Raw genomic sequence first — 26,697 nt, 5'->3', positions numbered from 1 at the left:
GTACACTCATTGTGGTACTCACTATAGCAGGGTAGCATGGCCATGGGTCTAGTGGGAGCACATGACTTCATTAGGATTATTCCGGATTCTTGTGGGTTAACCCTCTTTAAAGAAACGACACTAAAATTTTTAGCTGGGTTGGTCCTAGTCTTGACTTGAATCAGATCAAAGCTCAATTGTGTCACATAAATCCGTACCTGCCATGTGAGCACCTAGCATTGATATGGCACATTGACCAACAGGGGCGGAGCTACAGGGTGGTCCGTGTGGGCCAGGGACCACCCTAGAATCCAGCCCAATACCCATTACCTTCCTGCCTTCATCTAATTTTTAGAAGAAAAAAACATTCCTTTCCACGTCTGCTTGTTCAAACAGGAGTTGAATTGTCCCTAGTATTTGTATTTGGAAAATTATAGATGTTTGTATATTATATTTGTAGTGTTAAAAATTTTATGTTAAGTTGGACCACCTTGATACGAAATCCTAGCTATGCCACTGTTGACCAAACATGCCCTCTTTCATCCCTCTTTAGCATGGATGGGATGTATCAAGCCATTCTTAGGCATTTCATCGAATAAGTCGCGAGTGCCACAAGCTCCATTCATCATCAGCCGTGAGCTTCGTTAACGCCGCCTCAACCCGTTGCTCATTGCCGCAAGCTCCCTCCTCATGCCGCCACTGCTGCTAATAAGTGCCATCGTGCCACCTTGCCGCTACCACCAAGCACGCGCGCACCTTGCCATATCAGCGCTAGGTGTTCACGTAAAAGAGTATGGATCTATATGATACAATTTAAAAAGTTTGTGGATTCGAAAATGTGTGCAAAGTTTATGACCTTACTTGAACTTCCGATGTATTTTACTCAACTTGAAAACACTGTAAGCTTTTTTTCTTATATTTCTGATGGATACTCTCTGAACGTTTCTCGTTACATCGATCTCAACACTCTACCGAAACAGTCCACAGGTACAGTTCTTGCTCGGGGAGGCCAAGCTCAAAGGTGACCAGACCACAAGCATCGTCGTAGGAGAAATCAACCACCTTTGAATCGACGGCTACACTCTTCGGCTTTGTTGAGGAGTAAGCTCCAACCATGCCTGCGCCCCGCACTTTGAGCTCTACGTCAGCGTTCTCACCGTATCTCACCTCCCTCACCGCGCCACCGGAGTTGAACATGCTGATCAGACCGATCGGCGCAAAGGACACGCTGTTCGGCAGGTGTTTCACTGGGACGACGGTGAACACCTCGTACTCGCGTGATCTCAGTGTCACGGGCAAGGAGGCGTTCTTCGGCAGGTACACCACCTCCCCTGAAAAATGGACAACCAGAATGCTTGTCACTAATGAGAAAGATAGTTAAGATGAGTAATTCACGAAAATGAGGATTTACCTCCTATATGCGAATACACGATCACGTCACCGTTCCAGCTTTGATCAGCAACCTTTGCAAGGTAATCCACATCCCGTGCCCGGATGACACCGGTGACTGTTCCAGGCTGCTCATCATGGACAAGGTTCTTCTTCCCTACCCGGCACCAGCCAGCACCTTGGCAGTTGAAGGCGCCAACGACACCAGAGTGCTCATTCAGGTTCCATATCTTGAGGATGCTGCAATCATAAGATGGTTTCAGAAATGCTGAGCTGTTGCATCAGGACACCAAGTAGTATAAAGAATTTGCTAGAAGATAGAAGCTAACCTTTTGCCGTCCCTGGCAGGATCAGAGAACAGGCAGTCTCTGGTTGGTCTCCCGGGGAGTTTGGCACGCAGGATCGATCCGTCAGGAAGCACAAGCTTCTTCAGCAAATTGAAGTCATGGCTTCCAGGCTTGTCACTGCAAAATCACAAATAAATTAAACATTTGATCATTAGCATATATAATTCAACATAATGCAATGTAAATAACTCTGTGTCGCTGAAAGTTTTTAGATTTACCTGACGTATATGGCACAACCACCAACTGCTCGGGCTGCAGCGTGGTATTCAGCCATTGGGTGAACACTCTGTTGGCATGGAAACAAAGGTCATATTAGCAGCCAAGCCATAAAAGAAGTCATACTTTAAACAGAGAAGAAAGAAAAATATCTGTACTCACGTGGAACATGTCCCAATCCGGCTGCATGAATTCTCCAAGAAAGACAGTGTTATAGGCGACAGATGCAATGTGTATGGTATGGGAAGCCGGGTCTCTCGGCCAGAAATCATCAGAGGCTCTCACAACTGCACTCCTTTTTGAACTGCAGCAAGAATAGCAGCATGTGAATCACCACAATTTCAAGATATTTGCACCAACCACCAAGCAATGCTTTCAAGATATTTTAGCATAAGATTGTTACCTGTACAAGTTGTCTGTGTTGTGGCTCATGCATGATATGATGCCATTATCAGGGAAGTTCCTAGTGATGGAAGCTTCTAGAGCCTGTTGATACTTTCTAGCCAGCAGTACCCTTCCCCCATGGCCAGCACCTAGCGTCTCGAGGATGTTCTGCACATCTACCTTAACTCCATCGATCCCAGCAGAGGCAAGATAAGAATGGAGCTCATTGTAGAAACTGAATACTTTGTCAGGGTTCACAAGGCCCATGCCGTTAGTTGTTATGCTGTTCAAAGCATCACAGTGCTCGTTTTTCTGAACTCCTGGTGATGAAACAGGATGCTGCATCTTCGATTCATAGTGCTCCATTCCAACAGCACCTGGCCTGACTCCACCCCAGTATCCAGTAATCGCATGCCACACATATACATACCTGGATTGTTTGACATTATGTGTCAGAAATATGAACCTTCATTTGTAAACTGAATAAGACAACAAATTATCGAAAGGTGTCATACTTCAGCTCATGTTTTCCTTTAATTTCATTGACAATATGTGCGAGGCCTTTTGCTGGATCATCTTCCCTGTGGCCCTCCCTCCCATTTTTCTGAAACTTGTGGTTCTCCTTAATATGAGTCAACCTGTTTGCAAAGCTGACGGACAGAACAGGCAAATTCAGAACCTGAACTGAACTCTCTAGATTTTGTACAGAAATCAAGTATGACTGGCAAAGTGCAGTAGGTTTAGACTTCTTACTTGGCTGAGTTATCAGCTAAGCACGCAATTCCCACAGGATCCATACTGACTGATTGCCATCCATCATCAATTATGACAAACTTAGGAGAAACTCCACCTTTTCCAAAGCTGAAAATAAAGAAAAGATATGTTTCAGTGCACTTATAATGTGGTAGGATTTAGTATTGTTTGGGGAAACGGTGTGAGATTTGTCATTTGGAAGGACCTCTGTAATCCCTCCTCCACTCCTTCAGCGGTAACGTTGGTGTAAAATGCATCCCATGTGCACCAGCCAAACCAGTTTAGAATGTCCGGCATCTGCAGCAAGTTGAACGTTCAGAACTCTGAACAGACAGAAACCAAAAGTGCAGATACAATTTCTTCAAGAAACATCTCAGTACCTTTTTCTTTTCCCTGTGAGAAAAAGTCAGCAAGTGCCTCTCAACAGCTCTGCAGCAAGTTGATCGATGTTAGTTCAGATAGCAAGCTACGCACTTAAAAAAAGTAGTTGGCTAATTGAACCAGAAACTTGAAGGAAATGAGACGCACAAAATAGTGGACTAAAATAAATGATGCTCATCAGAGAAGGCATTGACTTACTTTACTGAACTTGTGATCACTTCAAACGGATCCGATCCAGCACCGACAAAAACAAGATGTGTGCCTTCAAAGGATTCCACATCTGGATCACCTGAATCATGGCGACAAAAAAAAATACTATTATATCGCACAACACAACTGTACTGAGTCAAAGGAGTGATATTTATATGGTTGCTTTAGTTACCACTCTCCACGCAAATCTCCAGCTCATCATCAGCGTTCCCCTGAAGAACAGCCCGGAATGACCCCTCCAATATAGGAAGGAAGACAGTGTACACCACAGGTTGTTCGGTGCTATGGCCGGTGAGCTGCGATCCGTCGGTCCCCTCGACGATCAAGAACTGTGTCTCGAAGGGGATGTCACGGCCTGACGAGCCCATCCTCTGCGTCATCCACCACATCTTGAACCGGAAAGTGCACATGAACCGTAGGTCCCTGCAACACAAGCATAGCGTGACTTCAGGTTTTTTTTTCTCTTTTTTCTGCGTTAATGATTCATCTGGCCAAATTGGCCTTGGAAAAGCCAAGTGGTTTGTTGCTTATTCCCTCCGTCCCAAAATAAACGCACATCTCAGTCAAACTTTTTAAGTTTGATCAAAATTTATAAAAAATGTACTACTATTTATGATGTATAATAAGTATCATTAGATTGAGCATTGAGTATATTTTCCTAATAAATTTATTTGGAGATACAAATGTTGATACTATTTTCTATATTCTTAGTCAAACTTAAAAATGTTTGACTCATCGAGAAGCGGATGTGCGTTTATTTTGGGACGGAGGCAGTATTTTCTTCCCCTTTGAGAAAAATCACTAGGAAACAGAAAAGGGGCCGCCAAGTGATCTTTTCGCTAAAAGCTGTGTGCAGATAAACTACAGTCCCAACAATTTCCTCTTTTCGCTAACAGCATCGGAATTCCACTGTTTTCCCTCACACTAAATGCTCAGTGTTTACTGCGAATCAAAATTTACATCCCAACAGTTACCATTTCACCGGTTGTTCAGAGAACAAAATTTGGAAGGAAAGAAAAAGGGCATCAAGATTCAAGCGTGCACAGAATCAACCGAACAGATTACTGAACCATCACGAACAAATTGAACTGATTACCTTATCCGGGAATGGGAAAACAAATAAAAAAACATCGCAGACAAAACAGAGGAACAGATCTGAAGAATGCGCGCATCGCATGCATACCGGAGCTTCCCGACGGGGAAGATGCTGCGGCTGCCGGCGGGCGCGGACCGCACGCCGAGGAATGCGCCGTTGGTGAGGCCGCCCCCGGCCGCCGGCGTGACGAGCACATTGGCACGCACCTCCCGCAGGATATTGGCCCCCAGAGCCATGAGGCTCCCGTCCTGGACCGCGATCCCGGCGCCCACCGTCATCTTCCTCCCGACCTTCGGATCAACCGCCCGGCAGGCTCAAAGGTTTCTACAGCGGGCAGCGGCAGCTCGGAATCCGTGGAGCTACCGGTGGGTTATCGCGATGGCGGTGAGCTCTCTCTGGACCGTCGCCTCCGCTTTGGCACCGATCCTCTTCCTGCTTTATATAGCGTTGGGATTGGGTGGGAGGCTTTTTGCACTTTGCCCCTTCTGTTATTCTTTCACAAGTGCACGGGTGAAAGTACAGGACCTGTTCGCTTCAGCTTATAAGCCGGTTGAAAAGCTGAAACGGCTGATTTGTTGTGAGAGGAAAACACTGTTCGGTGGCTGATAAGCCGGCTGAATAAGCTGAAGCGAACACGGCCATAGTGAGTAGCTAGAGCTCTTACTCAGTTATTCTTGTTTCTTTTCATCACCTTTGTGGTGTCACAGTCAGAATTGTAGATCATGAAGTACAAACTTAGTCGTGGTGCAGCTCAAGTCAAATTCCTGATGGATGATTCCGTGTTTGGAACAGCTAGCCTAGCACGCTACTCCTTCGCAAATGATCGGTACAACGTACAGAATTGGTTCCCTATTTAGTTTTAGACCAAGGCACTAAGGGTTCAGGGAAAATGTACGAAATCGATCGGTACAACGTAAACCAGGAACTCTAGTGCTCCCTATCACACGCCTTACGAATAATAAAATTGCTAAAAAAAACACTAGCGCATGTGTAGATCCTGTGGACCAAGATTTAAATCCTACTGGACGAAGACGTATCCTCGTGCCTTCTTCACCACCACATCGAGAGATGGTTCATTCACCGCTCAAATTACATTGTTATGCTCCGTGTTCATCATTTGTACCTCCCCCGAAACTCCAAGAAACTCAATACTTCATCATCCATCGAGTAGTTAAGTAGTGTACCAGTTTTCACTACCAATCGTTATTAATCTATAATCATGGCGAGGAGAGGCATGATGATTCCCCCCCTACTCCGTAGACGCTGCGGTCAATCACTCAAGCAGCGTGCGAGCAATTCCAGACCATCATTGGAAGCAGCCAAGTAGAGATGGCCAATAGCCAGCCACGAACATCCAGCGTGCTCGTGCAGCAGGGACGCGCGCGTTTCTCGACCCGTCCTGGAAATCATCGCTCCACATGCGATCCGAGTCGGACGACGCTGACTCCTTGGGTTACCCGCCACGTCAGCTCCAGCCGCGCACGGCGGTCGCGTGGCCTGGGATGTTTTTTTGGCTCGGAAAACGGTTAAAAAGCGCCAGTGGCCGCCAGCCCGCCAGGAAAAAGCCAAAGTGACCTTTTTTAAAAAAGCTCGGATTCGCCACACCACTTAGCCGACCCCCTGCAGCGCCCGCCGTCCACGGTGCGCGGGCCCCAGGCGGCGGCGAGCGGCTCGGGAACGTTGGGTGGGGCCAGCGGGTATTTGTTCCGGTGAGGGAAGGGACGGCGATGCGCGCGCGACCTGTGTGAGTGGGACCGTTGGACGCATGCAAACGGCACGATGTTTTTTTTTAAGATAAGGTACGATGGTTTTTGTTGCTTGCAAACAAACTGCTCTGGTCTGGTCTGGATCCTCTCCTGCTGTCCAGCACAATGCCGATTGCCGAACAGGACTGTGCAGCTGAGCTGAGCGGCTGAGCCTGGGGAAGAAATTGATAAAAAAAAGTTAACACAAGATTGTACCTATTTCATTGGTAGAGAAGGAGAGTACAACCAACTAGTCGGTAAGGTTACACGCAATTAGTCGCAAGATAAAAAAATGCTAGGTCATTTGCCCCGCTACTATCCATGCTCCGACTTCTTCTTTGATTCTCGCAAATAGTGAAGTGGTTGCCATTTCCTCTCGATTGAATATACGCCTGTTTATTTCCTTCCAAATTTCCCATATGATGAGCAGGGCAATCGAACACATCCCTTTCATGGGCACTTCTGCTCTAGTGGTCATGTTTATCCACCAGTCGAGGATGTTGCCGCTCTGTCGCCATGCTGAGAGGTGTATGCTTGGTTGTGCCATCCAATCCGCCACCAGCTCCAAATCTTTTTGGTGAATCTGCATTCGGCCAGTAGGTGAAGGCTGACTCCATTTCGCGCCTGCATAGGGGGCATGAGGGAGAGTGAGGCCATCCCCTGCACGCGAGCCAATCAGATGACCATACTCGGTTTTATAGTATGAGCCATGCGAAAAATTTGCACTTCAGCGGTGCCCAGGAGCGCTAAAGTGTTTTGTTATGCGATGCTTTGGTGGATCCAAGAAACTAGGCTTTGTACGCCGAGGCTGCCGAGTACTTGCCATTCTCCGTAAACTTCCAGCTAATAAGGTCCTCCTGTTGTGGTTGTAGGTGGACCTCTCTAATGAGTCGCCAAAGCGTAAATTCTTGAAGGTGCATGGTAGTAATGCCGCCGTGTATGTTGAGATCCTTGATCCAGTTATTTCCTGTAAGGCCTCTGCAACACTTCTTTTTTTCTTCCTGGAGATCGCGAAAAATGTTAGGCGCAATATCCTTTGGCCTACGGCCTTGCAACAAGCCCGAGTGCCAGAAGCTCGTCTTCTGAACGTTCCTCAAGGTGATGTTCGTATAGGCCGCGAACAAAAGTTTATCAGTGTCATCGCATGGCGTCTCCATTCCGACCCACTGTTTTTGCGGCGACTCCCATTCATGCCACAACCATTGTAATCTGAGGGCTCTTGCGAACTTGTGAAGGTTAAGGATCCCCAGCGCTTCGTTTTCCTTTGGCAGATCGCTTCTGATCTAATTGACCTTGCATTTGCCACCAGTCAGTGCATTGTCTTCTGCCCACAAGAAGCGTTTCCTTATTTTGTCTAGTTCCTCAAGTACTTCATTTGTTGCCTTTATTACTGTCATTAGGTAGATCGGTTGTGATGTGAGCACCGTTTTGGTGAGACAGGTACGATCGGCTTGGTTAAGGTTGTGCCCGTTCCATCCCGAGAGCTTGCCTACTGCTTTGTCGACCGAAGGTTGGAAGTCGATTTTACATAGTTGTCTGATCACAAGAGGAAGCCCAAGGTATCTTATTGGGAACCCTGTTCGAGTTACTAGCAGCTCCAAAAGGATTTCGTCTAGGTTGATGCTCACACAGCTAATGGCAGCCGCGCTTGTTTTTTGAAGGTTTGTTCTCAATCCGGTTGCCTCGCCAAAGAGGCTCCATAGTTGTGTGGTGTTTGTGATGTATGCGGCTGTTGGTTTGATGAAGATCACTGCATCATCTGTGTACATCCCAAAAGGTTGTTGCCACATTCCTTTTTTAACCTCTGGATGAAGTTTTTCCTTCTTCTAGCGTTGGCCTTTAGATGGAAGAACTTCGTATTTGCGTCGCCCTTGCACAGGTAGGTGCTTCTCGAGCAATGTTTCTTCCTTGCTTTTTCAATCGCCGCCCATCCCAAAAGTCTCCTTTTCAGCTTATGGCACAAGGAGTATTCTGCGTCTGATAGGGCCCTTGTCTCTTTAGCCGTATCAAGGCGGAGGATGACCTCTTGGGCCATGTGTAGCTTTAGTTTGGCGTCTGAAATGAAGGATCTACTCCATGCTCGAAGAGCCTAAGTAGTGGCATGCAACTTGTGCCCCAATCCATGGAAAGGCTCTGTGTGATTCGTCGGCTTGGACCATGCCTGGGTGACCACTTCATGGAAGCCGGGTAGGCGCGTCCAGAAATTCTCAAATTTGAAAGGTGTTGGGCATCTGGGTCTGGATTGTTGCACTAGTAGTAGCAGGCAGTGGTTAGAGTGTGAGGAGGAAAATGCGTGTAGGACATGGTCATCGAAGTATAGATCCTAGCTCTTCAGATTTGCTGCTGCCTACCCTATACCCACACATCTTGTACTCTTCTGTTGCAACTCCAACCAACCCTATAATTCCTTCTTTTCTTTTCTTTTTAAAAAAACAACCCTCTCTACAGGACGTCCTTGATGTCTTCGGGATTTCAACCAACCGACTAGGAGTTGGGCACGGCCTACCCAGGGCAGAATAGCAAAGCTCCTCTCCTAAAATCACCATAGGAGCCACTCCAAGCACACTACCAAACAAACCCATATGAAAAATAGATCAAGTTAGGAGGAGTTAGGTGATTTTTCACTAAGAAGAAGAAATAGGCACCCAAATTCGAGTTAGAGAGACTCGAACCTGGTTAGAGTGCACAACCACAACTCCCACTCTAACTAGTTGAGCTAGGCTCACTTCCTTGTACTCCATCCGTTTCAAAATATAAATCGTTTTGGTTTTTTAGATTCATATGTATTTGTATGCATCTAGACATATAGTATATTTAGCTATATAAAAAAAACTATGCACCTAAGAAAATTAAAATGATCTATAATAATTTCGACAGAAGGAGGGAGTATAAAAAAATGGTTCAGAACACCTAGCCGTAGTCCAATGACGATGCGCAAATCTTCCAGGTTAGCTCGGCACGTACGTAACTTTTGGATCCCCCATTTTGTCGTGGATCGGGGACATCGCGGAACATGCATGCATGAGCTGAGATGGCACGGACGCGAACGGCGCGCGGAGTCTCACAAGTGGCCCGCCCGGAGATCGGACGAGGCCGTGTGCCCGTGTCCGTGTCCGCACACTTGGCCTAGCCTACTGCTCGAGCCCATGGCTGTTGATAGCCCCCGCCGTAAAGGGCAGCGCATGCCGGTGCTGCTCGCCTGCTCCCGGCACCCAGATTTTTTTTCGCTCCGTCCAACATGGATCGCCGGCAGATTGGTCGGCCTGGGCCCGGCGAGCGGCATTGGATCGGGCTCCGGTCGGGGTCGGCAAACAACTGGCCGGGCGATGATTCGGCGACGCTACTTGCTTCTCCAATCCAGCCGTCGTTGTTTTCGAGCAGAGATTTTGGCGTGAACTTGTTGGTAGTACTATAGTTGTATAGCATCAGCAAGTGGCGCCGCACGTACACGCACACAGTCTCTGCACGATCCACGATCCTGTGAGGGTATTAGCAGCGTCCGTAGCGTGTGGTGTGGTCGTTGCAACCCTGCACGGATACGGATACGTCAATACGTAGCTAAGCTGCTTCCTACATCGAATTTGTACTGCTCGAATTTGTTGCTGCCATCTACATCCAGAAGGGGACAATCAAACAAGAAGTAGTCAAGAACTGAAGAGAGGCAGACAATAGATCAAGGAAGGTAAGGGCACCGGTCGCCGGACAAGGTGAAGGGGAAATAACTCAACGGAGGTCCGTCGTGGCCTCGTGGGCGCACAGGCGGCGCTCCTCTTGCGGCGGTGAGGCGGACAGGCGGGCTGGCGGCGCCGCGGCTGTGCTCGTGTCACGAGAGCCGAGAGGGCGCCCACAGGCGGCGGCGGCGGCTGAGGGCGCTCGTGCAGGCACCGACGGCGGTGGCGGAGGGCGCTCGTGCCTCGCTGGGTCGGGGATGCGGCGCGAGGCGGCTAGGGTGTCGGGTGCCAGGCGCCCACCGCCCAGGCCAGCCAGAGGATAAGGTTGCTTGCGCTAATTGGGCTGGGCCGTATTGTAAACTACCGCCGATACGAACCCATATGCGTATCAGTGTTTTTTGAATTTATTTTTATTTCGGATACTTCCTGATACGTATCCCACGCATATCCATACTATTCCTGATACGTATCTGATACGCGATACGGCACCATTCCTAAGTATCCGTGTACCATAGCTTGCAAGCGATGCCTCTGGATGATTGGTAGCCTGGCAAGTAGCAGCATGTTCAGTGTTCGTTGCCTTTCTGTTCCATGGCGACCGGTAGCATGGCACAGAAAGCGTGCCCCCGTCACGGCTGGAAGAACAAGGTTAAGAGTATTGGCTGGTAAATTGGCATGTTGCGGTAAGTAACCCTGACATATGAACACGTTGATTATTCACTTCTCCCTCGAAACGGTAAGGTAAATCTGTAGGCGCCGAAATGTGTACTGGTCTTACATACGTAAATGAGGAAAAATAGGTATGGGAAAAAGCATGTAAGCATCCAAAGAGAAAAGAAAATGGAATGGGAAAGGCATGGCATGGAAATGGGAAGCATTATAAAAAAAACGTGAAAACTAAAAAGATAATAATTTTGGCCCATGCAGGTCTCGAACCTGCGACCTTCGCGTTATTAGCACGACGCTCTAACCAACTGAGCTAATAGGCCGCTTGATGTATTTTTCAAATAAAATTGAATTTATTTTTTATTTTATCTGGCTACAATTTCACACCCAAGCGCCCGATGTGAAGCTCGGTACATGCTTTCACCTTGTTTACATGTATAATTGTTTGTTTGGAAAGATACTCGAAAAATCAGCACAAAGTACTTGGCAGATTTCAGTTCGGTAAGTGCTTGGGAATCTCAGTGTAATATATCATTATTTTATTTATTTGTAGTATAGATTTTATTTATTTATAGCACTTAACTCCACATGAACAGACAGTAAAAAGAACTGAAACGAACAGCATCGATGTGTTGGGCTTCGACGTCCTGCCGTTTTGGTTGTGGTGGGCCTACGAAGGAGAGAGAAGGCGGCAACACTTGATGGGCCGCAGCCCATTATATATGGCACAGCATATCGCTCGGCCGAAGCGCTGAGCATGCAGCGGCAGCGGCGCAGCGCGTTGAGGTGTTTAGTCCCATCTCGCCCAGGCAAAGAGCACGGAGGCGTCGAGTCGCTATATAACGAGACCCTGGGCTCTCTTCCAAATCATACCTTTCTCGGCCTTTTGGCTAAGATCAAGTGTAGTATCTGTTCTTATCAGTTTAATATCTGATATGTGGGCCATGTGCCCACTTCGATATTAAATTTATTTTTTGTGGGGGAGGGCCCACCACAGTGGCTTGCCACTGGGGTCCTCGAGCGTCGCCCAGCCGTTGCACTGCTGGCAGGGCCTGGCGCACCCCAACCAAATCAACGCCAAAATTTCATACTGTGAACAATTGTTCCGTGTAAACTTGGCCCAGCCCAGCCCATCACCGCTTGGGCCTTCTCGTCTGGCCCCACGAGCTGGCGAGAACCTGGTACGTAGCAGGCTGGCCGCTGAGCCGCTCCGCTCCACAGATCTCCGGCGATGTTGCCCAGTAGCTGCTGCTGCATGCAAAATTTACTTGCCAACCAGACACCCCAACGAAACGGTGTCGTTAGAATTCGTTGAATCTGATGTCTGTCTCGATGCTTTCTTTGCCAACCAGACACAGCAACGAAATTGGAACCGTTCTCGATTGCCACACGGGATTCGAATGGTTGAGCCACAGTTAAGTTCAGCTTATCCCAAATTCCGTAAAACCAAATGGAGCCTCAAAAGTTTTGCTCTGATCGATTGCTCAACGAAGTTCATTCTCTCAATCGCTCTGCTAAACCAGGCACCGTGAGAATGAGCGCGGCAGTGTCCTTGATCTCAAGTGTTGTTCCACGCTACTAATGCCAAACGAAGCAGGCTGCAGGCATTGCTCTGACTGTGGGATGTGAACTGAGCAGATTTTACAGGCGAGTGGTGTATGGCGGCAACCCGTGGATGATCCACCCATACTGCTGCAGATAGTGGCAGGCATCCGTTCCTATTCCTTGTCGTCGCAACGCAAGCGATGCCGCCGAATTGTTTGGGCTTTCGGCCGTCCGGCAAGTAGTGGCATGGAGCATGGTGCGATTGGGCGCACGACAAAAGGCGTGCCATGCCCCATGATGATGGCAGCCGGCAGAAGGTGCGATGGGGTAAACCTTGATGTTAACCTCTCTGATACGAACGAATTGGGTTATTATTATATCCCTGGAATCCGTGACGCAACCAGTACCATTATATAGTAGTGCACACAAAGAACATCAGGCAGCGCAATTGAAGAATATCAAGAACGGTACTAGTAAGAACACAAATGCATTTAAAAGAAGAAAACGTACTTTAGAAATAGAATTTTAAAATTCAAACGAGGTGGAAGAAGAAAAACATTAAAAATTATCAATGGCACATGCAGGTTTCCAACATGCGACCTTCGTGCTATACATTAATTTATTAAGTAAATTTATATTAAATTAAGTTTACCATGTTTTAAAATTAATTTGTATTAAATTTAATAAGTAAATTTGTATGGGTCTGTATTAAATTTGTATTAACTGGCGGTTTGGCTCTACGATGACGATGCCAATTTACAGATACGACCCCGATTCCAACGGCATCAGTTTACCATAAGGACACACATGATCGAACGCATCAGGTATTAGTGAAGCCTCTCAAGTGACCTTTTTGCCATGATCAGTTGAGCACCATATCAGCTAATGACTGATGTATTACAAATCGAGCAATATGTTACATACATGAATTAGATTTCCACATGATAAGAGCAAAATCCAATCAAGGCATACACGGTAAATTCCAGGCCAGCCAACCACCGGCACGTATTATGTACTGTTTGCAAATATGTACATGCTTTTTCCAGCAAGAATCCTCCAAACAATAATGCTTCTGTCCTCCTGATTCTGAACCAACCAATCCAGAAAATACACCTGCAACCCTGCAAATGGCATGGGCACGCTTCACCGCCCGCTCCACGCTGCCAGGACGCCATGGAACACCTCGGCCACGAGGTCCCGCTCCGCCGTCTGCAGGAACGCGCTGAGGTCGTCGTGCATCTCGTACACCTTCCTGAAGTCCACCAGGAACCTCAGGCACCCGCCCTTGAGCCTCGGCAGCCGGTACAGGTGCGCCGTCTGCAGCCGCTCCAGCACGTTGCCCGTGTCGATGTCCTCCAGCAGGCTCTCGTGGCAGGTCTCCTTCAGGTCGGCCATGTCGTACTTGTCGGCGGCGCGGAGGAGCGCGAGCCGGTTCGCCAGGAACTCCTCGCTGCGCAGGTCGCCGTAGATGTAGTTGAGGAAGGCGTGGCAGGCGTCCAGGGACATGTCGGGGATGTCCACGGCGGAGAGCTCCTTCTCCCTGAGGTCGTGCGAGAACATGCTCCGGAACACCGGGGAGCGCGCCGCCAGGATGGCGCGGTGGGCGCGGACGCTGCCGTCCGCCGCGTTGATCGTGATGTCGGTGAGGATGTCGTCGTGCAGCATCCGGGCAAGGGCGGACAGAGCGGTGTTGTCTGAAGACTGCTTAATCTGCTGGGAGGCCCAGATTGAGGCCGGTTCACCACCCTGAAATGCATGCAGTTCATGACCATCAGAGGCAAACTGTTACAAGCACACGAAGTGAATACTGAATAATTCTTTAGATTGATATTAATAAACCTTGCAATATTTGCAAAATTTGGTTTACAAAGAAAGGTTATCCTGACATTAGACCTATGTTTTTTCAGTTCCTTAATATAGCCTCTAACTTTGAAAAACCATCAATTTCACGATGAAACGACATCTCCAAATGTCATATCGACGCTGCACATACTTTCAACCGATGACAACAACAGACCAGGTGGTTCTTTATTTCAACGCAGAAGCAGATGCAGAAGTTTCTATACGATGTTTGTGAGGGTGAACCTGTGCAAGACTAGACATCTAGACCTGATTTCAGGTGAGTCAAGGGCATCACTCCACGTATACTACTACTCACCAATAGTAGTTGTACCAACCTTTGACAAAAAACCAGAAGAAGACAGTGAGACAGTGCTTACAGATGGATCAGCGATCTTCAGGTCAAGAAACTCTATCTCAATGACAAATCTGCCCGTAACGCTACTATCAATCGCCCACACAAAACCTTCGTGTTTCAGCTGCTTGTCAAAAATTCCTGAATATGTGCAAACCATTAGTTAGTTAGAAATCATTTCAAGAAAGGTTTGTTAGTTAGAAATAAGTGACGTTTGGTGTCGTCATTGCCATCACTCCCACATGCTTCCCACACTACCTGATCAGTGCGAAGAACTCAACTTGAAATCACAGTAATACTGCCAATTCGAAACCTAGCTGATATTTAAATGTTCAGTAAATAAAGTTTTGTATTGCTTGGTCTGTGCTACTCAAACTCTGCATATACTATTGTAGCCAAATAAAATTCCTTTTCATAATGACATATTGAGAAATTCAAGCATATGTCCATTTTTTATGCATTTCAATGTAATAATTATAACAATTATAAGGAGATAGTAGTTGAAAGCCTGAACTAGTAAAGGATGATGTTTTTATTTAAAGAATTAGTAGAAGAAACTTACCTGGGTGGATTATAGTCTGTTGATTAGGTGGAAGAGATATGAGAAGTTTGGTGACAAAGGAAGCTATTGGGGCTGAGTGGCCGTTCTTGGCAGAATTTGAATTCTCTGCAAAGAGCTTAACACAAGTTTGCTTGTTGTTTCTCTCCACAGATAGGTACCTTCACATTGCATTAGCAGAAACATTATTAGTTCCTCACAAAATGACATCAATTTTCCCTTTCACAAATGCTACAAAGAATTCTTGAAAATTTCAATTATGTCAATGTGGATGACGACTTCAACTTCTTCATATAAATTTAAGGAAGCATACACCTTGATCAATGATTTTCATACCAACAGCAGAAAATACCACTGAAAGCGGATGTTCCAGAAAGTGAAACTTTGTCTGAAATATCTTTGGTTCCAAGCAAAGTCTCTACTTTTCTGACAGACCAAATCTGGTTAAGAAAAATCCTGGCTACACATAAGTTGGTGAGGAAAGGTATCCAACTATAACTAAAAGGAGGCCAAATATAGTTTCGGTTGGAAGTATAATATTTAAGCAGATACATCCAAAACTAATGAACAACGTAGCAAACTGAAATACTATTACACTGAAACCGCTGTCAGACAAACCAAATTCAGACATGATGCTGTGCTGCCAAACAGCCAAAGTTCTGAATATTTTCCAACCTCAAAGAAAGGACCATAATCTGATGAAAGTTCAGTCCCACCATAAATAAATTTCAAAACTATAACATGATTTAATAGCTCACTTCATTCGGAACTCTAATATGCCAAATGAAAGAAATTCAAGTAATTTGCTATTCGTCCACTCACTCTGCAATACCGGTAATATCTGAACTTCAGATTAATGAAAACAATGGCCAACCAGATTTCACAAGCACAGGGAATTCCATGTCAGATTACTCCAATGAAAAACTAAACTCCGTGTCAAATACGATGGAAACGATTGAAACGAATCGCAGAGCAGCAACGCAAAGTTGCAAGCTTTTGCATCCTGGACGACATGGCACCAGGTAACAAAGCAGAGAATTTCCTAGCAAGCAGTAACAAATCTGCAGGGAGAGACAAGGGGAGGGGAAGCGGGAGGGATGACGGACCAGTTCCAGAGGCCGATGCGGAAGGGGAGGGACTTGCGGTAGGTGTAGCAGGGGAGCGCGTCGACGCGCCATTGCGCGAGCCTGGGCGCCGCCTCCACGCGCGCGCCGTCGGTCATGGGCCCCCACGTCGCCGCCACCGCCGCCACCACCTCATTGACGCAGCCCAGCAGCCCCAGCGCCTCCCCCGCCTCCTTCCCCAGGTTGCCTCCCTCCCCCGGCACAGCCCCTCATGTACAGCCGCCAATCGCCAAGAACTCGACCGCTCGGCCCTCACCGCCGCACCACCCAGTCCCGGCTCAAGCTCAAGAACTCCGAGAAATCAAGGCACCTGATTGGACTTGGACACGACGGATGCGTGCGCCAGGAACCAGTGGGACTGGACGAGATGACTGGTTGCTTGTCCCCGGTTCTTGGCGGGCGGGTGCCACACGGAGTGGGAGGGTGGTGTGGCGGTGGCGGCTAGGCTATATGGTGTCTGAACTCTGAATGGGCGGAGGAGGGGGGAGAGAATTAATTCGCCACGCAACGGCTGCGGCGACGCACGCGACCGAGCTCGAGGCTCGTTACTTCTACGCGAGAGGAACACGGATACGGATGGGTGGATCCGTGGATGGTGAATTGCTTGATTAAATCTGATTAATTTCCTATCATTCGTTCGCGCCTGTCGCTTCCACTACACTTCAGGGTTCAGGCACCACTCCATCCCTTTACTGCTACTACTTTTTTGCTGAGATTTTATCCTTCTTGGGGTGATCATTTCGTCATGGACTTGTTGATTTGGTGCAGACGCAGACTCTATGAACAGGAGCAGAAAATGACGGCCAATTACTGGCCCCCGAGGTGCGGTTAGTGGATCACTAACAGCCAGGTTAACTGAGCAATGATTCTGCAGCTGTATGCATAAGTATCTTTGTGCATGGACCCTGATTTCTTCTCCTTGAAAGATTTGTTCTCTTTTGACTCGAGAAATTCTGCAAATTGTCACCTCTGCTTTGCTTCCCCACTTTTCTCTCTTTTCTCATCTCCTCCTGAATTCATTTTTCTTTTCCCGCAGCACTTGCTGAGGCCCATGCAGCAAGTGGTGGATTAATATACGAGGAGGGAAAGAATCAAGAACATCATTATCGTTGCTGAGATACGCGCAGATCGGTTCGATCAGGAGGAAAAGGATCTCGGCGCTAAAAATTAACATTTCTTCGAAGGAAAAACCGCGCACTTATGCCTTGGATTGCATGCACGCGAAGCAAGTTGTTGCTCAGCATCACTGCAGAGAATCCAGCCGCAGGGGTTAACAAGCCATTGTCACCTGATCATGACACAAATGGTTTCCTTTTTGAAGATGTTTTATAATCTGTATGACAGTATGAACAAACAAGCGGATTTGATTTGGTGCCGTGTGAAGCAGAACAGTAGTGGATGAGAGTTCCTTGGAGATCCCCAGTGGACAAGGGAAGTATCTTGCGCGATTCCACGTGGGCCCGCGCCTGTTGCCCTCTGGATTCGCTCTCTGATCAACGACCCCGGCGGCCCAAGAGGACAAGCAACCGGCTGGGCCCCGGCGGTTGGAATCTTTGATTCTCTCTGGCTGCGCCGATGTGGCAGCTTGGGTAGTGCAACAATGTTGCTAACGACTGAATCTTCTTCCAGGTTCCAACTTCCAAGTACATGCACATTGATGGAGGTTATGGCACTGAGTCACTGATCCCATGACTAAACTGCAAACAAAGTAATCTGAAGCATAGTTCATGATGCAGCAGCAAATTTTGACCCTGTTGCATGCAAGGACTTTTGTTTCCCAATTCCAGTGAGATTTCTGCAGTTCAAAAGGATATTAGAACGCATAACTCGTACAACGATCATTTAGGAAAAGCTTCATTCGTAACAAGAATAGAACAATGCTTGGCTAGTCAAACCATTGACCACCCCTGCAAAGCGTGAGCAGGTAGCCATGGAAGAATCACCAGCAGATCCAGTGGAATGGAATGGAATGGAATGGAATGCTACTCCCTAGACAGACACCAAAGGAATCTCTGCTGAATTCCCAAATAAACCACAAGTACCTTTCATTTGCTTCCCACACTCCAAACACTACATCACTCTCCATAGCCGGCTTAATCCCTCACGTTTCACATATAGTAATTAATGTTAACAGCAGTACCGTAATCATTATTAATAATAGCAGCAAGAAGTGTTTGTTGCACGCCTAACTCTATGACTTGACTGGTTCATCTTTGTGCAGTTCATCCAACAGAGCAGTATCCCAAACACCTACAGGACTGCAGAAATAAACAAGTGACCAAACGATGGACGTTGCTGCCTCGTCTTGCAATTTGGCCAGTCGTGCTTGGAGGCGAGTGGCTGAATTACCTGTCGATTTCGCCCGTGATGGTGCGTCAGGTAGGAACCAAAAATAGGGCAAGTTGGTGGTGGTGAGTGGAGGAGGCACGGATGGATGCGTGTCAGGCGGTGGGCCACGATGCAACCAACTTGTCACGGCAGTGACCGGTGGACCAACCGGCAGTTCTTTCGCCCTGCGCCCCTGTCCACCGTGCACCGGCGGCAAGCGACGCGTTGCGTGGCGATGCACAGCAACTTCTTCACGACAGCAGACGATCTGAGCCGTCCATTCCCAAGGTCCAACGGTCTATGTTCCGTTCAGCTGGACAAATGAAAACCTCCGTGTGACAGAAACAGTAGAGCAGGTATCTACGGTAACGGTAGCCAGTACCCAAGGGATGCTTATATTTTGAGATGACAATCTGGTGACGGACAGATGTGCAGGCCTGCGGCCTACAACTCATGTTTCGGAAAATGACGCCGTGATTCATTATTGGGCCTGCACCTACCGTTTCAGGTTTTCTACCCTTTTTTTTTTGTCCGGTGTCTGCATCAGCAGCGGTGTCAATTTTGCAGGCTGCCCAGGTCAATGCCCAAATACCTGCTACGGGGTTTAATTTTTCTAGGCATCGGCGCCCACGCTGTGGGTGCCCTAAAGGCGAAGACCTTGTCCAAATTGGCTCGCTTATTGCTACAGTTTTCAGCACATCCCTTTTGTAAGAAGGAAATCATTTTTTTTGCAACAAAAAAGCAGCCGTTTTGCAGCTTGTTACTACTCGGTAAATACTTGCATGCCTCGAGAGCGATGACCACGAGGCCCATATATGGAATAGAGAATAGAGTCTCTTCCCTTTTGTCTTTTTTGAAACGAAAGTTCACTGCAAGTCTGCAACAACAACTGTATGATACTATGAATTAAGCGTAGCTCAGCTGGTAGTATTTCTTGTAAAGAAACCTATTAGAGTCCTCGACTCGGCTCGGATTTATCCGAAACTATTCTTTAGGTCGTGACATGCTCGTCGATAGCGAAGCGACTTCGTCAATCTCGAGAATTTACCGGCCTGATGTTTTGAAAGTGCTCATAAAGGTAAGATTACGTAGGTGTGTTCGTAGGGATGAATGTGCTTACATGTATGTGAGCCTCTGCGTCCGTACTTACTCGGAAAAAAACAACTGCACGGCACTGCAGTAAACGACGTCGATCCACAGCCACCCGATGCTCTGGTCCAACGGTCGATGTGCCTTTCGCTTGCTTTCCCTTCGCCAGTCTGCCGGCGCGTCAGGTGATTCTCGGCCCGTCCGCGAACGGAGGGGCAGGACATAGCACGGCCGAACCCGTACCCGTCCTCTTGCCGTCGTGGCTGGCAGGCAACGGCTGCAACACTGACATGTGTATGGTGTGCTTGGCTATGGTTAGGGAGCTCGTAATGCGTTGTCAAGGCCTCAGTTGGTTACTGACTGCTGATGCAAACGCGATGGAGATGGCAATTATCGCCACCTGGAACCTGTGATCTGATCATTAAGGCGTACACGTACAGCATGGAAAATGACAACATGTTGGTGGCTGATATTGGAGTGGAGTGCTGCTGCCTGAATTCCCAAGCGAAACGCAGACGCACCGTCTTATTTGTGAACGTCAGGCCGGCCACAAGGTCAAAACTTTAAATTCTGCATGGTGAAGAAGGACATCATTGCTTATGTAAAAATTACTTCAAAAAAGTTTCATGATTATTTGTACAGGTTAGGAGCATCTAATACTAAATTAAATGTAGAGATATGAAATTGCATGAAAAATAGATTAAAAAATAAAGTAAAATTCTAGCATAAATACCATGTCCATTAATTATCGCTCCATAAGATTTGAGCTTAAGGTCCTGTTTGGCATGACTCCAACTCTAGGTGGAGCTGCTCCACTCCAGAACTCCACATGGAGCCAGCTCCGCTCCAAAACTCCAGAACAAAAATAAGGTGTTTGGCTAGATGGGTGCTCTCAGCTCCAGAAAAGATCGTTTTCAGTGTGGATTGCCATTGTTGCCCCCCAATTAAGGCCCCACTTGTCATCCTCTCTATCCCATCTTCTTCTTCCCCTTTTTCCACTGCACTGTGCCGCACACGGGAGACCCTCCACGGGCGGCGGGGTGGGTAGCGACGGGGCGGCGGGTGGCGACGGGCGACGACAGGCGGCGACGACAGACGGCTGGGTGGGTGGCGACGGGTGACGACGGGCGGCGGGCAGTGACGGGCGCGGCGACAGGCGGCGGCGGGCGACGGGCGGCGAGCGACGGGCGGCGACGGGTGACGGGCGCGGCGGCAGGCGGCGGCGGGCGGCGACGGGCGGCGGCGGGCGACAGGCGGCGCGCGACGGGCGGCGACGGGCGACGGGCGCGGCGGCGGGCGGCGGCGACGGGCGCGGCGACGGGCGGCGGCGGGCGGCGACGGGCGACGGGTGGCGGGGCCGGCCGACCACGGGGGCGGCGACGGGCAGGGCTCTGGCGGCGAGTGGGGCTCGGGAGAATAGAATGAAATGTTTTTTTTGTAACCAGTGGCATTCTATTCTCCCGAGCCCCACTCCACGAGCCCTGCCCGCCGCCAGAGCCCTGGTTCAAAAGAGAGGTTTCTGGAGTAGCAAAAGAGGTGCTCCAAAACTCCACCTCCATTTGCACTACAGCTCCATGGAGTTGGCAACTCCATGGAGTTTTGGAGTTGGGGTGTTTGGCTGAATTTTTTGATGAAGTTGCTGGAGTTTAGGAGTGGAGCCGTGCCAAACAGGGCCTAAGACTCAACTTGTATGAATAGAAAAGAAAAGAACTCATTAAGGCTCCATTTGGATCCTTCATTTTGAAGAAATTGGAATCTACTTAATGGAGTAGGCTATTTATCTTGGAATGTGGGATTCCACAACTTTCCAAAGTTTAGATATAAGTCTATCTTAAATTTATAGGTGTGGGAGATGGAAATTGATTCTATAGATCCGCATGCCATGTTTCTAATGTGTAACTTATAGCACGCTCTTCGACTCGCTTCCTTATAGCAGAAGTGCAGCACATAACTATCTCTCCCATATGGCCAGCAATAATATACAAATATATTCCATATACAACTATATTAGCTTAATTAATTTGTGTCTAAATTATAATTATTAGAATGGAATTCAATTCCAAGGATCTAAACGGAGCCTAAGGGTTTTTCTTTCAGAGTGGAGTAACTATGTCTAAATTGAAATAGTTTTGGGGTGTAAGATAAGTTGTGTATGGTGGTCAAGAAAACTAATTGAAATAGTTTGACGGAGTAAATCAAAACTAAATTTTGTTCAAAGAGTCAAGCAGACAAAATGTCTAAATTGAAATAGTTTTGGGGTGTAAGATAGGTTGTGTACGGTGGTCAAGAAAACTAATTGAAATAGTTTGAAAGAGTAAATCAAAACTAAATTTTGTTCAAAAAGTCAAGCAGACAAAGTGGATTGCATGACATAGTAAAATGTGTTTCCCTTTCCATAAACATCTAAGGCGAACGTTGTACCATGCATATTTCACATCACCCACCGTCATAAAAGTATGCGTGCCTCGTAGTGGTAGGAAGGTACCCCGTGCTCTACTTGGAATTATTAATATTGACAATGTAGACCAGCAATCATCACAAAGATCAAAATGTAGCAAGGGTAAACGGTTTTTTGGACCAAGCCGTTTGTGGTGGTATCATGGTTGAACGGCTCAATAAATTCTACCATTCCTATAAACATGTAAGACGAATGTGCAACGTATTTTACACAACCCACAACAATAAAGTGGGTGTCTGTTCCTCTATCAATGCTAGGAAGCTATCTCATGCTATACTCGAATTATTAACATGACAAGTCTGACTAATGCATACCAACACAACCGTTCAAGGGTAAATAGAGCTACATTTTTTTGACGAACTATTAAACGCATTCCATTTGTGGTGGTGTCATGGTTGAACAGAAGCATCCTCACCATCCCAATAAAGCCATACCCTTTCTATAAACATGTAAGGTGGATGTGCACCCAATTTTACACCACCCACTGTGCGCGTCCCTAGCCAATCCTAGAAAATCGTCGGCTCGATAAAGATTGACTAATGCGGGCCCGTAACCATCACAAAAGATAAAAATGTAGCAAGTGCAATCAGGGCTACACTATTTTCTTTGGACCTTTCCATTCCCGGTGGTAACACAGTTGGAAAGAAGCTTCCTCACCACCTATACTTTCTATAAACATGCAAGGCGAATGCGCGATGCATTTACACCACTCATCAACAAAAAGCTATCAGCTATACGCCTCCGAGCCCTAGGAAGTTGCCTCGTACTCGATTGGGAGTCACCATGCAGATCAGATCGACGTATCCAGACCAGCAACCCGCCCAAATGGCCCTCCGATTCTGCTGCAACCTTTTCCCGCCAAAGGGACGTTTCCTCCTGCCGTGACGCATCAGGCTACCCATCGAATCACTGACAGTTTCAATTCATACCCGAAATAGCACAAGGGACAAAAGCCCATCTTATTGGTGGGTGACGACCCAACCGCGAAACGTCCCGCGGCCCAAGTCCAGCCCAGCAAGCAACCTCCCCTCGGCACGGCGGCTACCGAAAACGGAAGGATCCCGCCGCCACCGGGTTTGGTTCTCCTCGGCTCGGCGTTGCCCTCGTGGCCGCGCCGCGCCCGTGGTTTGCGTGCTTCTTGGCCAAGAGTCCGGCGCGCAATGCGGGTCGGGGAGATAAATCTCCGGGATTTACACGCCCCGTTTATTTATCCGTCTATATATCTGGGGTTTAGCCCGCTTATTTAGGCCAGTGGTTGGTTCTTCGGCTCCTTACTCTTCTCCTGCCTCATTTCTCATCTTGTTTCTTGCGATCTCGGCGAGGGGATTCGTTTTCCAGGTAGGTGCAGGTCCCTTGCAAAGATCGTTTTGTTTCGATCTCCTGGTGCGGTCTCGACGGATTCCTGATTTTCTTGGGTTTTGCCTGCTCTGTTGTTTGCAGAATTGGGAGGGAGGAGACCGATCGATCGGGAAGGAAGGAGGGACGGCCATGGGGTCGTTTTTCTCCAAGGAGAATCAGCCCGGGGGGCGGCAGCCGCACGACTACAATCACAGCCACAATCAGAACAACGGTGCCGCGACTGCGAGCAGAGGGGGCAAGAATCGGTATGCCAAGATCGGCGACGATTACCACACCCTGGAGCAGGTGGATTTCTTTTAATCCGTGTTACTTCTTGAGTTCTTGCATGTGCATCGCTGATCGCTGACTAGTGCTGGTACAGCTACACGCTGTGAGTTGATTCGATTTTGTTGGGAACAGTTCTGGTGATTTGATCTAGGCTAACAGGATGTTGGTGGTTCTTTGTTGGTTTAATAAGTATAAGAGATTTTTACTTCTCTGCATGCATGATTATTTTAGATTATTGGGATGGAAGGGGGTTTATAGTATTAGATCATGTGTATGCTGATGACAAAATATTTGTCCTGTTTATCTTTGATAGTTCTTAAATGCGCCAAGCTTTGCAAAGTGTCTTGGTCCTTTAATGTAATGGTTATTGTTATTTGAGTTACTGTGGAACTGGATAGCGTTGCTGTCAAAATAAGTAAATGTGATCAGGGGAAGTCCTACACGCACCTAGTTGCTTTTTATTAGGAGTGGGGATATACTTTATAGATGGTGTTAATAAGCATTGCATCCTTTTGAACACCTTTGACGTGGTTTTGCACAAAAGGATTTTCTTTTGTTAATCTGACTCAAGATTCCATTTGGCTATACTGAAACATTTATAATGCTATCTTATCCTCTCTAATTAGGTCACCGATGCCCTTGCGCATGCTGGTCTGGAGTCCTCAAATCTGATTGTTGGGATTGATTTCACAAAGAGCAATGAGTGGACAGGTACGTTTGCGCCTGATCAGCACGTGAGACTTGACTATGTGAACTTTCACAAGAGTTGTTTTAATTTTTCTTCTTATCTTTCTTCCAAAAGTACTTATGTTCACTGTTTATAAGCAGGCAAAGTGTCCTACAATAACCAGAGCTTGCACGCAATGGGAAACACTCCAAACCCATATGAGCAGGCTATTTCCATCATAGGGAGAACCCTTGCACGCTTTGATGAGGATAACCTGATACCATGCTTTGGATTTGGCGACGGTTAGTTCTTAAGATGCCTCGACTCAAATCTTTTTATGTAAAACTGCAAATGAATAACATTTTAAGTTTCGTGTTACAGCAACTACTCATGATCGGTCAGTATTTAGCTTTAATCATGATAACCAGCCCTGTGATGGCTTCGAGCAAGCACTTTCTCGGTACAGAGAAATCGTTCCACAACTTAAGCTGGCTGGTTGGTGCATTATCTTTTGTTTTAAGCTTCAAATATAACAATGTATTAAGGTTCATTTGGCTGATATGCGATGATAATGCTTCACAGGTCCAACTTCATTTGCACCAATCATTGAGACTGCTATTGGAATTGTTGATAGTAGTGGTGGCCAGTATCATGTCCTGCTTATAATAGCAGATGGACAGGTTTGTTCGTGAACTAGTATTCCAGTTCTGTTACAGCATCGTAATTCCTAGTCTGACGAATTCATCGTGATGTATAACCTGTACTTTTCTGCTGGTGATTTTCTTATATGAAATTTCAGGTTACACGCAGCATTGACACAGGCAATGGACGGTTGAGCCCACAGGAAAGGGAGACCATAGATGCCATTGTGAAGGCTAGGTAACCATATACCAAATATTTCTGTGATTTAGACTGGCCTCGACTTACTAGTGTTCTGCCATACTGAGCTTTTATGTTTCAACACTAAATGCGTCAATTTTGCAGCGATTACCCTCTTTCAATTGTGCTTGTTGGGGTTGGTGATGGACCATGGGACATGATGAGGCAATTCGACGACAACATACCTTCTCGGGCATTCGACAATTTTCAGGTAAATTTTATAGTCATTCTCTGGAACTACAGCACTTCATATTTAGATCAAACATTGCAAATACTAATTATCCTGTTTCAATGCAGTTTGTGAACTTCACACAGATCATGTCTAGACCTATACCCACAAGCAAAAAGGAGGCCGAATTTGCTCTTTCAGCATTGATGGAGATCCCAGAACAGTTCAAAGCAGCAATGAGTCTCCAGCTTCTTGGGTATTTTTCTTGTCTATATAGTTGCAGCCACACCCATTTCTAGAAATTTGGATCCCCTGTTTTCTTTTTTCATAATTGAAGCGGTCATCTCTAATTGTTTTGTATCTGGTTTCTTGGGCACAGCAAACGAAGAGGATTTCCCAACCGGCCAGTGTTGCCTCCACCTGTGAGCAATCAGCAACAGTACTCTGGATTTTCAGCAGTCAAACAGACCCAATCTACTAGCTACTCTGGCTGTTCAGCAGCCAAACAGACCCAATCTACTGGCTATGGAGCAGCACCGAAAACCCCATCGGCGCCTCGAGAGGATAGCGATATAGGTGATCCGCAGGTACATGCCAGTGTCTTTTACACGATGAAACATCCATTTGGTTTTTTTCGCACTTTCACCCCATGCTGAACTCATGTCCTGCAGACCTGTCCAATCTGCTGGAACCAAGCGAAGAACCTTGCTTTCGGGTGTGGCCATCAGGTACCGGAACGGCTCGACAACACTCCCTGAAATTTCCTTCAGGACAGTGGTCTATCATCAACTTTTACATGAATGAAATGGTAACCAATCACGCGTTCTCAATGCAGACGTGCTCCGACTGCGCAAAGGATCTGAAGGTGTGCCCGATGTGCCAAAAGGCGATCTCGGTGAGGCTGAAGCTCTACTGAAGCCCTTGAGAAACTCATCATATGCAATCACCAGTTGAAGGAGCAGCTAGCTTTTGATATGAATTAAATACTATGAGGTTTTGCAACTTGCAGTATGGACGACGACGAGGCTCAAACTTAATACACTCGTGCCTGGTTATAGCAGCATAAACACAGCTGATAACTAAAGAAACAGTCCATATTATAAGCGATTCAGTATTTTCTTAGTCTTGCTGCATACATGTTTATGTGTCAGTCAGTTTCATGTTACACCAACATGGTGGAATGCGGTTTATATGCCAGCAACATACCTGTTTGTGTGATAAA

The 26,697-nt window shown here is 47.2% G+C and overlaps 3 protein-coding genes and 1 non-coding gene across 5 annotated transcripts; 1 reads left to right on the top strand and 3 right to left on the bottom strand.

Annotated features, from left to right (window-relative positions):
- Positions 1 to 836: 836 nt before the first annotated feature.
- LOC101782741 (probable galactinol--sucrose galactosyltransferase 1) lies at positions 837 to 5,180 on the bottom strand. Its single transcript, XM_004973739.4, has 13 exons — positions 4,843 to 5,180; positions 3,832 to 4,082; positions 3,648 to 3,738; positions 3,449 to 3,497; positions 3,274 to 3,365; positions 3,069 to 3,176; positions 2,831 to 2,965; positions 2,335 to 2,745; positions 2,094 to 2,235; positions 1,934 to 2,001; positions 1,698 to 1,832; positions 1,391 to 1,608; positions 837 to 1,310 (listed from the first exon to the last, which is right to left on the bottom strand). Exons 1-13 carry the CDS (start codon positions 5,031 to 5,033, stop codon positions 940 to 942), a joined length of 2,262 nt encoding a protein of 753 aa, XP_004973796.1. The 5' UTR covers positions 5,034 to 5,180; the 3' UTR covers positions 837 to 939.
- Positions 5,181 to 11,086: 5,906 nt separating this feature from the next.
- TRNAI-AAU lies at positions 11,087 to 11,160 on the bottom strand. The gene has a single exon. It is a non-coding gene; the product is annotated as a tRNA-Ile (tRNA).
- Positions 11,161 to 13,260: 2,100 nt separating this feature from the next.
- On the bottom strand, positions 13,261 to 16,864 carry LOC101782337 (BTB/POZ domain-containing protein At1g55760). Of its 2 annotated transcripts, none has more exons than XM_022827684.1 (4): positions 16,242 to 16,864; positions 15,139 to 15,296; positions 14,560 to 14,717; positions 13,261 to 14,128 (listed from the first exon to the last, which is right to left on the bottom strand). In XM_022827684.1, exons 1-4 carry the CDS (start codon positions 16,355 to 16,357, stop codon positions 13,526 to 13,528), a joined length of 1,035 nt encoding a protein of 344 aa, XP_022683419.1. In that variant the 5' UTR covers positions 16,358 to 16,864; the 3' UTR covers positions 13,261 to 13,525. The 2 variants fall into 2 exon arrangements, with proteins under 2 accessions (XP_022683419.1, XP_004973795.1); XM_004973738.4 differs by having other exon boundaries at positions 14,602 to 14,717; positions 16,242 to 16,855.
- Positions 16,865 to 23,226: 6,362 nt separating this feature from the next.
- LOC101781936 (E3 ubiquitin-protein ligase RGLG2) lies at positions 23,227 to 26,597 on the top strand. Its single transcript, XM_004973737.3, has 12 exons — positions 23,227 to 23,472; positions 23,575 to 23,778; positions 24,387 to 24,471; positions 24,589 to 24,729; positions 24,809 to 24,922; positions 25,010 to 25,107; positions 25,227 to 25,306; positions 25,412 to 25,517; positions 25,604 to 25,731; positions 25,855 to 26,062; positions 26,147 to 26,203; positions 26,311 to 26,597. Exons 2-12 carry the CDS (start codon positions 23,623 to 23,625, stop codon positions 26,389 to 26,391), a joined length of 1,254 nt encoding a protein of 417 aa, XP_004973794.1. The 5' UTR covers positions 23,227 to 23,472; positions 23,575 to 23,622; the 3' UTR covers positions 26,392 to 26,597.
- Positions 26,598 to 26,697: the final 100 nt, after the last annotated feature.

Source organism: Setaria italica, chromosome VI, assembly GCF_000263155.2.
Source record: "Setaria italica strain Yugu1 chromosome VI, Setaria_italica_v2.0, whole genome shotgun sequence".
Lineage (NCBI taxonomy): Eukaryota > Viridiplantae > Streptophyta > Magnoliopsida > Poales > Poaceae > Setaria > Setaria italica.
The sequence above is the reverse complement of the archived record's forward strand: the minus strand, read 5'-3'. Positions and strand labels throughout refer to the sequence as shown.